Source organism: Equus asinus, chromosome 2, assembly GCF_041296235.1.
Source record: "Equus asinus isolate D_3611 breed Donkey chromosome 2, EquAss-T2T_v2, whole genome shotgun sequence".
Taxonomy (NCBI): domain Eukaryota; kingdom Metazoa; phylum Chordata; class Mammalia; order Perissodactyla; family Equidae; genus Equus; species Equus asinus.
In genome coordinates, this window is record NC_091791.1 from 147,317,280 (window position 1) to 147,328,295 (window position 11,016).

Here is an 11,016-nt window from a genome sequence, read left to right on the forward strand (position 1 = left end):
AGAGAGTATATACATTTTAAGTTTCACAAATATTACCATATTAATTTCCAAAAAGATTGTAGTTAGAGACAGCAGACACTTGTTTAAGTTAAAAAGATCTATTAAAAACTACTAAGTAGCTCCAGAATATTCAGGAGAACAAATGATCCAAGGAGGGCACAACCAGGCACAGAACCATTGGAAGCAACACCCAACCACGTGGCTGCATTGTCCTGGTGAAAACTCTGCTATGACCACCTCTTACAGCTGGTCTCTGAACACACTGGGGACTGGATGCCAGAGGGTCAGCCACGGAATTCCAGAGAATTATCACCTCCACCACCAAGCTCGTCAAAGACTGAGAGAAGTGTATTATAGTTTTCCACTGAGACTGTGAATCTTACCATGTTCTCCTTGTATTTCCAAATTTTATCTTATATAATTCAAGCCTATTTTATTGGCTGCATCATGGTTCTTGATCGTTACTTGTTCTTTGTAGCTTTTATCATTTTTCATGATAAAATATCCTTACATAGGTTTCAATTTTTTTATATCAGTTTTACTTTTCTTGCTTTTTTCAGTCCACACTTGCTTGATATATAATCTGGGCCCATCCCTTCATTTTTATTTCTTTCTTATCTCATTCTATTAATTTTTCTCCTTTGATGAGAGAGTTCAGTTATTCGTTTTTGTGTAATAACTTATGTATTTTATCTTGCTTCTTTCATGTTGTTTTATGAGTACTTTTAATTCTACATTTTTATTTTCACTTTTTCCTTTGTGTACTTAGGTGCATTGTGATTTTTTAAATATCCTATTTATTGTGAATAATTTACAGTTTACTATTGTATTCCCATTTTCCTAGTGATTTCTCCCTATTTTCATAGTCATTTAAATCTGTATTTCCGTACTGGTATACCAAAATTAAATAATTAGTTTCTCCACTAAATGTTTCACTATCCTGTTCCACACCTTCCCTCATCTACCTCCAAATCAAACAGTTTTGGAAATTTTTAAAAAAAATTATTTTATTGAGGTCACACTGGTTTATAACATTATGTAAATTTGAGGTGTACATCGTTATATTTCATCTTCTGTATAGACCGCATCATGTTCACCATCCAAACTTTAATTTCCATCCATCACCATACATATGTGCCCCTTTACTCCTTTTGCCCTCCTCCCACTCCCTTCCCCTCTGGTAACCACCAATCTGTTTTTCATATCTATTTGTTTGTTTATCTTCCACATATGAGTGAAATCATACGGTAGTTGTCTTTCTCTGGCTGACTTAATTCACTTAGCATAATACCCTCAAGATCCATCCTTGTTGCAAATGGCACGACTTCCTCTTTTTTATGGCTGAGTAGTATTCCTTTGGAAATTTTTTTGCTTTACTTCTCCCTTCCTGCCCCTACTCTCTTCTCCAACTCTTGCATATTAATAATTTAGAATTTTAGTTCCAGGATGTTATTAAATGCTCCTTAACATATGTTTTGACTGCTGCAAAAGTTCTTTCTAAATTAATACTGCAGCTCATGTGCAAATTATTACTCATTTAGAGCCAACTATAAATTTATAAGAATCATTGCTTACCACCATTTTTATGCTCTTTGTCTTTTGCTATTTTGAGGTCTTTCTTCTGATTTAATTTTTAGTTGGTTATAGAAATTTCCTTGAGTAATTCGTTCAAAAAAGGTACATGGGTGTATACTTTTGAGTTCAAAGCTTTCTTTCCTTGTCTTTACATTTAAATGATATATTGGATAAGCATAAGATTCTTGAATCAAAGCCTTTTTCTTTAGGAACTTTGTAAATGTTATTGCACTTTATCCTAGTTTCAGTATACTAGTTTGATATTAGGTTGATTCACTTTCCTTTGTAATATCTTCTCTATCTAGAAACTTATGTTCTTTATCCTTGGACTTCACATCTGTCACCAGAATGTATCTTCTTTAATTAATTTGCCTACGTTTTAGAGTGCCCTCCCAATCTGAAAATCTTTCCTGTTTGTTATCACAGTGCGGTTTTCTTCTGTCATTTCTTTGATTGTTACTTCTCTATTTGTTTCTTTTTCTCTTTCTAAAATGCCGTTATTTGTATATTGGGCCCATGAATCTGACATCTATGGATTTGCCATCCATGTCTCATATGTTTTTGCACATGGTTTCCATTTCTTCAAGTTTTTGCTCTCTGTTGTGAGATATTATTTCCATTTGTTTTTTCCAGAATATTAATTCAATTCTCATCAGTCTATTCTTATTTGGTTTCTCTATTGAATTTTTAAAATCAGAAATAATGATTTTTCTTCCAGAATATTTTTCTGTGATCTAATTGCATCCCCTTAAGAGTCCCCATTACTTTTTTTTGGGTCATAGTGCTTGTCTGTCTTTTCCATTAGTTCTGCCTCAATAGGAGCCACCTGTTCTTGTTTTTCTGGTTGAGCCCTCTTAAATTGGTTGTGATTTTTCTTTGCGTACTCATACCCACACAGGTCAGGCTATTGGTATCTCTTGAATGGTGATGAACTTACAAGTGGTGGAAGGTAAAGTTGGAGATTTTGGTCTAATGTTTTGGCAGCCAAATGAACTGGAAAACCATCTCTTTGCCGAGGCTTGGATGGCAGGGCTCCCTGTTCTCAGGCCTCTTGGGGAAAGAAAAGATTGTCCGTTTATCATCTCTGTAGTTTACATCAAGGCTGCCAGCATCCTTTTAATAGGACAACATTTTAAAGGACAGTAAACTTCAAGTGGGAAGGGGAAGTATGTCTCCATATGCAGAGAAAGATCTATTTACTATGTAGGTAGGGCCCTCGGGCAGGTAAGAAATGTGTGGTCTTGCACTAGACTCTGCTAGAAATGCAAACCTTCACTCGGACCATTTGGGACCTCTGAGATGCAAAAATGATGCAAGAACCAACTTTTCTTTCTCTGAGAACTCAAGGGTTAATATTCATCAGTGGCTTCCTTGACTCCCCAGTGGCAGGCCACTGTTTTTTAGCTGCACTGCCACAACAAGTTATTGGAAAGGAGAAAGCCCCCATGTATCCCAGCTTCTGAATTTTAAGCCAAAAGAGGATTAAGGATTTTTATTTGTTATTCTTTGAATAATTTAAAGGGAAGGATCATTAAAATGAGTTAGAACAGTGATGGTAAATGATTATGCCAGTGTAAAAATGGTCATGTGAAAATTTATGTACAGATTATAAAATGTTGCACTTGCTCACTACAGAAAAATTTTTTTCCAATAGAAAAGTTTTAAGAGCAATTTGGAAAGTAACTTTGAAATTAGAAACCATTCTGCTTTCTTATTTCTCACTTAAAAGAAGTTTAACATTTTATCTCCTGATTCTGACTCAACCTTGGCAGATGTAATGGCTTGCAGATATAAGTTCTAATGTCAGTTGTCTACTGGAAATATCAAGTCAGTCTCCCATGTTGTGCAGAAAGTGGGAGTGCCTGTGGTTGGCTGGTAGCTAGACAGATGCAACCATCTTTTCACAAAGCATTCTGGGGCAACATCACTCAGTGAAATGATGTTCTTTTAATCCTCAAAGACCTCCCCTTTGCATTTGACTTTATTTGCAGATAGCCTTGGATACCAGCTACTGGACTGTCGTTAATCACGTCTTCATTTGGGGCAGCATTGCCACTTATTTCTCCATTTTATTTACAATGCACAGTAATGGCATCTTTGCCATCTTCCCAAACCAGTTTCCATTTGTTGGTGAGTGAGTCCTACTATCTCCTGGGGCTTAGTGTCGTGCTGTCATTTATTTGTCTTTGTAATTTCTTTTCTGTGTTGGGTGGGACTAGGGATGATTGGTAGTCTTTTCTCTAGGAATTAATTGAGCCAGGCATCTGAAGGCTCCCAGGCTTGCAAAAGGCTCCAAAAGATTAGTTTCTTCTGTCCCTACCAGGTTCAGAGGAATCATTGAGATAGCTGCTTATAGGTTCCCAACAGCCCAGATGCAATAGACTGTCGCTTCGTAAACAAGAGGCATAGCATATGTATCAGGACTACCTGAAGACCTGGGAAAAGTTCATGTATGCTAGAGGGAAGAGAGAGAAATACTAGGCTCTCCCTTTTTTGCCACATTATCACCAACATCTCTGCCAAAGTTCACCTGTGGAATTTATTTGCATTTAGATAAGAAAGAAATGATGTATAATTTAGAGTCTTCTGAAAATTGCTGGACATTAGTTCATAAGTGGCACAAGAAGTAGGCTCTGTAGTTAGACAGCCAAGGTCCAAGTGTCACCTCTATCACTTACAAGCTATGTGACCCTGGGCAAGTTTCTTTTCCCTTTCATGCCTTAATATCTTCAGTTCTAAACTGGAAATATTAACAGTTCCTATATTCATAGGAAATTTGCGAGGGTCAAATGAGATAACGCATATAAAATGCTTAGCATGCAGCCTGGTACATAGTACTTTTTCAATAAATGTTAACCATGATTATGGTGATAATGATGGTGGTGGTGGTGGTGATGGTGATGATGATGATGATGATAATGATGATTATTCAAGCAAGTGCGGCTTGATTACTGGTTGGGGATATTGCAGAGTGATTTCATCAAGAGATAGATAGCAAAGGACCTCCTAAAATCCCTTAAAATCCTCAGATTCTACGATTCTACAAAGAGGGTACATCTGATCTATCTGTGGAGTATAATACCATTGCACTTCACATTTCAAAATGATTCCTAGCAAGGGCCACCAAAGGGCCAGCCGTTGACACAGTAGGGCTCTTAATATACTTTCTCAGAAGTTTTGAAATCTCTAATGTGTGAGATAGGTTGGTAAGAGTGATGTTTCTGAGTTCATTCCAGCAAACTGTGGAAAAGAGAGACACACAGTGACATCCTTCTTGAGCTCAATCAGGGCAGACTGAGATTTTCATCCACTAGTTGGGGAACTCAGTCTAGAGAAACAGTTCTTAGAAGACTGATTCATATAGAAGTCGAAACAAGAGCAACTGTGAGATTATACATTTCCGTTGAGGCAAAGGCACCTGAGATTATAATTCCTTTAAAATTCATACTTACACTTAAGAATGTTGTTCTTCAACTTTGCCTTGCCCTGCATGTACATGGAAATCTTTAAATTGCACCACTCTTACTTAATACATAATATTAATACTATGTTTACCCAAAGATTCCAACCATGTAGAAACATGATAGTTATGAATAAGAACAAGCATGTTAGGAAAGAAAGACATTAGAACTATTTTTAAGTTTTTTCTTTTTATTTGGTTGCCAAATCTGAAAGTTCAGTGCATTGACCAAAAGACTTCCACTCGTAAGAGAGCATTCTAGCATGCGTAATGAGACTGGAATGCCTCAAGTGGAGAAAGTAGTTTGTGGGGGGACCACTCTCTCTAGCTAAGCACATGCCATTCCAGGAATTAATTACTGAGCTCCAATGAGACTTTTCAAAAGTTAGATCAACATTGGGGTTTAAGAAAAATTTTTTTTCCTTAGTAGCCAGCAGCAAGCAGGAGTGCGGTTTTAAAGTGAAGCTTGTTTTTCCAGCCATGCCTGGGGGGACTGAGCTTCAAGGAGCTCAAAGAGACATTTAATTTATTGAGCCAAGTTTGTTTCTGCCCAGGAGACTGGAATCAACTGCTCTTTAGTAGGCAGATTCTGTCCTTCAAATCCAGAAAATGTAGACATACCAATCAGTAGCCAGGCCCTCATACCCAAAGTCCATTCGAATGGTGTTAATACTTTAGCATTAGGAGAGGGAACCTGGATAATTAGAGGTATCATGGTAAATCCCTAGAAAACCAACCAGGACAAAAGTTTATTTTGGTGATATAAATAGGGTTGACATCTTCCCGTAGAATTTGTCTGTCTGCCTTACTGACACTTACTGCTTTGTTTAAACAAACATTCCAGTATATGAGATGTGAGTATAAGGCAAGGAAACTGGCTTCAGGCTTAGAAATGAGTTTCACTACTCTATTGCATTAGTATGTTGGATGGCTGCATCAGCAGGCTCTCAGTAAGGGGAGTGGTTTTTTCACAAACCCAGGAGGATCCCTGATCTCCTGGGAACCTTGAGTACTTCATACTCAAGTGATCGTCAGAGAAATCAGCAAGTCCCTTTGAGGCAGGTTTTTTGGGGCTGTTGCTTGAATTTAAAAGGCTGGCCCTGTAGTCAATAAAGCTCACCTTTTATGACATAACTAGCCACCAAGACCATTATTTGAGATTGTACCTGTATCCAGGACATATATTGTGTACTTATGATATGATAGTTTTATTCGAGTCCATAAGGGTAAATCTGCCTTTTAAAAATAATGGCTGCTTTGTAGTCAAGGGATCTTGAGGCTGGATGGGAGAATTCTGTGTCCTGAGTGAAACTGGGCTGAGCCTAGATCAGAGATGCCTGGCTCTGGCTGGCAGTCTCCAAATGATCAGGCCATGAAGCAGTTCCCAAGGGTGGTGATCTGATCACTCTTGCCTTCTCCTCATCACCGTTGCACATGCTTTATACTGGGGAAGACACCTAGGGCTTCTCCTAGGTAGTGCCAACCTCACCATTTCAAAAAAGACCTAATGGTAACAGACAAAGAGCCTATTAATTCAATAATTCAGTCCTATTCATAACCACAATGTATATTTTTCTTTAATAATAGGAAATGCACGACATTCCTTGACCCAGAAGTGCATTTGGCTTGTTATTCTCTTAACCACAGTTGCTTCAGTTATGCCTGTGGTGGCATTCAGATTTTTGAAGGTGGATTTGTTCCCGACCCTAAGTGATCAGGTATGTTGGAGTACTGAAGAGTACTTGAATGGCTGGTTGTTGGCTCTTGGAATCATGTCCTTCTTTGCCTGATTGGAAGCCCAGGGAAGGGTGAATGAATGTGTCATTGGAAACACTTGCAGGTACACAGCATCACATCACAGTAGATGGAATGGCCCACATCTGAATGTAGTAGCCTTGTAAGTGCCGAAGAAGATAAAGGACTAGACTAAATGTGGGTGGGGAGTCACAGATTACAAGTTAAATTGGGTATTTTTAAAAGTTGACGTTTAAAAAAGAAGCTTACTGAGAGCATTTTGGACAATTGTTCTAAGGCAAAGGCAAGCTAGAGGGAAAGTTATTGACCTGGGGGAAAGGAGGGGCAATACAGGGAGATAGGTATGAGGTGGAGGGACTCTAAATATTTGTGGAAATGTGTAAGCAGATTCAAAAACATGGGGGAGATGTTATATCCTGAGCAGATTAAGAAAGGGAATAGCAACAGTATGGCTGGATTGTAAAATATAAAGTTAGAAGGAAAATAGAAAGAACAGATTATAGGAATACCTAAGCCAAGGCATTAACAGAACATATTTCAGTATTTCAGGGGCAGAATGGTATAAACAAGACGATGTCAAGTTAGGTCAGGACCCAGATAAAAAGAGAAAAGGAGAAAGAAAGGGGAGACACACATTCATAGCCGTGTCATGAGAAGGGGAAATGTTGATGGGGTGAGTGACCAGGCCAATGATGCTGAGAGGAACTCAGGTAGAACTTCCCTTATCACACTGTCCCTCACATTCTGGGGCCAAAGTATGACAAGATTCCTTCTGAAATGACTCACGGATTCCCCTGTTATGTCTGTCCTTTCTCTTTGGCTCTGTGAGCCCATTCTGATGTAAACTGAGAAAATGATGGATGAGCTGAAGGAAGAAAGACAATGCTCATTTCTTCCAGCATTAAGTCAGATCATGATTTTCTGCTTTTAACGGCTTTCTCCTGACATGAAAGCCAGACTCCAGGAGATCAGCTGAATCAGAGAACAATGTGGCTTGCACAAAACTTTGGATCTTTTTCTCCTCAACTTTACAAGGAAACGAATGAAGTGTTGGAAACCCACCCAAATGATGTTGAGCTCTTCTAAAGGCCACAAAAAAATCCCAAAGAAACGAAAACCTTGAAAATCTCATGGTCCGTTGACCTACTCATACCAGAGTTGGAAATTTCTGACTGTCCATTTCTAAATTTTCTCCTAGTTCAGTTACTAATGACTATTGGCTCTAGAGAATCTCTAAAAGAAAGTGAAGAGGCTGTTTGGGGAGAATGGGACTATAAATTGTCATACTGACTGTGTTTGGGTGGTGCATGTTAGAAAATTTTTCTGTACAAAAGTATGTTCCTATTCATTTAAGATGGATGTATAAGATGGAGACAAAAATGAAATTTGTCTTACTGTTAGCTTACTTAATAGTCACTTAGTAGCAATAAAGATTGACCAGCATCTAGTATAATCTTTTGGTGGAAAATTTCTCAGTTTTCAGGTGAAACATTTCCTTTTGCAATGAAGGTGAGTATTTTGTTGCTGTTGTTGTGTATACCAGGAAGGCCTTCGCTTCACAGGGTGACCCACTGCCTGGAGTCTATGATTTGGATGCATCCTCTCACTCTGGGTCTTCTTCCTCTTCAGCTCCGTCAGCGGCAGAAGGCTCAAAAGAAGGCAAGGCCCCTACATAGCCGAAGGCCTCAGACTCGCAGATCAAGCTCAAGAAGATCTGGATATGCTTTTGCTCACCAAGAGGGCTATGGAGAGCTTATCACATCTGGAAAAAATATGCGAGCTAAAAATCTACCCCCAACATCAGGGTTGGAAAAGACACTGTATAATAGCACTAGTTGGATTGAAAATTTATGTAAAAAAACCACAGACACAGTGAGCAGCTTCAGCCAGGATAAAACAGTGAAACTGTGAGGCAAGATGAATTTGAACCGCATAGTTATCTTTTCACTTCAGCTGGAGCTGAAATTCAGCTGGCTCCAGAGTCTGGGATCGGGGGTTTGGGGTGGGGCAGACTGCCTTACTTGATTTAAATCTGTGGCAGACAGCTGCCAGTGCCCATCAAATGGCGCTGTGCTCTATGGGGAAACCAGGCCAGATGGTCACTGTCGAATTCGTGATTTGGTGGACAGACAGACCTCTCACAAGACAAGCACAGGTTTTTAACAACCTAGATACCAATGGACCTGAACTTCAGAATCTTATTTATGGAGAAAAACTTGTAAGTCTGCATATACATTGAATGAATCTTCAGATGGATAAAACGGTGCAATCAAAAGGTAATCAAAATATCCCAGCTGAAGAGTGTGCTTGTTGACAGATAAACACGTATAGGTAAGCTCAGCCTTTCCCAGGATATGCTTTTAAGATTTAAAATGCGTCCTAAGGTGCTTTCAGACTAAGAGCAGCTTGTCACTTTCCAGTCTTGATATCTACCTGTGTGTTCAACTGAGACAACACATCCCCTTCCGGCCTGAAGAGTAGAGGAATGTGTTGGTGTTCCTCATTTTTCTACTAGTTTAGAGATGAAGTAGAGTGAGCATCTTTACAGTGGGATGGGCTGGTAATGTGGTCAAATTTATTCAAAAAGCTCTGGGGCACATGTTCATGAAATGTCAGAGGCTCTCTAGTAGGTAGTCTAAGTACTTTTTAATGACTTTTATCACAGCCTCAATGATAGTTTGCCCCGAGTCATCCAAAATCATTAATAGAACCAGCAAAGCACTGGAATTTCACCCTTTAATGATTGTTTTTCATATAGTATATGGGCAAATACCTTCCAAGTTTCCAATTTTAAAAAGTTCAGATTTGAAACCAAACAGATTAATAAACAATCTCTTCAATTACTATTTAAATGCTCAGGCTTAGATCATTCAGAGTTAGTTGCTTTTGATCATCAGCTGTCTTGTTTATAATTCAAACATGGAAACATGTAGTTGAGGTTGATTTTTTGGAGATGGTTCGGTGCAAATTTTCAGTCCACATGTGAATTCCCACTGTAATTCCTGTGAGATTTGTGTCCGAACTCCAGCTCTATCGCGTCTTACCTCTCTCACTTTGGGCAGGTAATGTGCCTCCTCTGAGATTTTGTTTCTTCCTCTGTAAAATGAGGATATACTACCTACCTCATGTGGTTGTTTGAGGATTATCAAAGCACAAACTTTCGAATCATTAAAAACATAGTTCTCATATGAATAGATGATGAGTTAAGTTCCATTTAACTCATAGTCAGAATAACAGAGCAGTTTGAAGAGAATGTGAAGAACTGGAATTGAAGCAGTCAGTGGGAAAGGCCTTGATGAAATGAGATTGCAAAGTAAGCTATAAAACCGGTTAGTGTCCTACAGGGAAATAAAACGATAACCTTGGAGGTAAATTTCAGAAGCAAAAACCAATCATCATCCATGCCTTATCAATTTCTACAAGTCAACCTCCAATTCTTCAGGAGCCTTAATCTCGTCCCTATTGAATTAGTAGTCAAAGTTATATTTCCCAGGAGTCAGATGGCCCTTGGATGGGTTTGATGGATAATGGGCTAGGGTGATATTAATTGATCACATAATGCTTTCTTTTTGGTCTTAATTTCCAAGTCTGGGATAATTTTTCCTAAATGGGATCAAATGAGCTATGTGTGAAAGAGCCTCCTACAGTGCTTTAATCATAATAAATGCTCATACATGTTCCCTTTTCCCTTACATGCCTACATAGACTTACCCAGATGTTAGTTTTCAATGTCTAAATTTGTCATTAGTTTCACTGAGTTTGCTGGCTTTTTGTAACGTTTTTGAAAGATTTGAAAAGTTTCAGTAAATGTTTTGGCACTACTGGCGTTTGATGTTGTGTCTCTTCTTCATGGGGAACTCACTGGGGAGAGTTGGTCAACCGATTTTTTTTCTCCTCCTCTACATGTCTGGGGAAAATGTACATCAGTCTTAGGATCAGAGTCAAGAATAAAATGAACCAATTGGGCCTATATGTAAGGGATAGGAAAGATAAGGAACGTCCAAGTTTGCAAGTTTAGTTTAAATTAAATAAGGCTGTTTATAAACAAAGTAGATGATTGTGAGAGAAACACATTATCAGTTTACTTTGGCCCCAGGAGATTCAAACAAGCTCACACACCCATTGCAAGAGCATTCAATTACAAATGCCGGAGAATTTTTTGAACCTTAAGATAAAGAGCCTGAGGGGTGGACGGTGATGGTGGTGTACCGGGGAACAGTAAAATT

The 11,016-nt window shown here is 38.7% G+C and overlaps 1 protein-coding gene across 8 annotated transcripts in view; it reads left to right on the forward strand.

Moving 5' to 3' along the window:
- ATP8B4 (ATPase phospholipid transporting 8B4 (putative)) overlaps positions 1-10,611 on the forward strand; it is a 216,204-nt gene extending 205,593 nt beyond the window's left edge. For 7 of the 8 annotated variants that reach the window (XM_044764905.2, XM_044764906.2, XM_014852594.3 and 4 more), the window contains 3 exons: positions 3,567-3,705; positions 6,623-6,753; positions 8,420-10,611. In XM_044764905.2, the coding sequence (XP_044620840.1) occupies positions 3,567-3,705; positions 6,623-6,753; positions 8,420-8,701 (552 nt within the window). In that variant the 3' untranslated portion in view covers positions 8,702-10,611. The remainder of the gene's footprint in view (positions 1-3,566; positions 3,706-6,622; positions 6,754-8,419) is intronic. The other variant, XR_011499559.1, reaches the window with a different exon arrangement.
- The last annotated feature ends 405 nt before the right edge of the window (positions 10,612-11,016 follow it).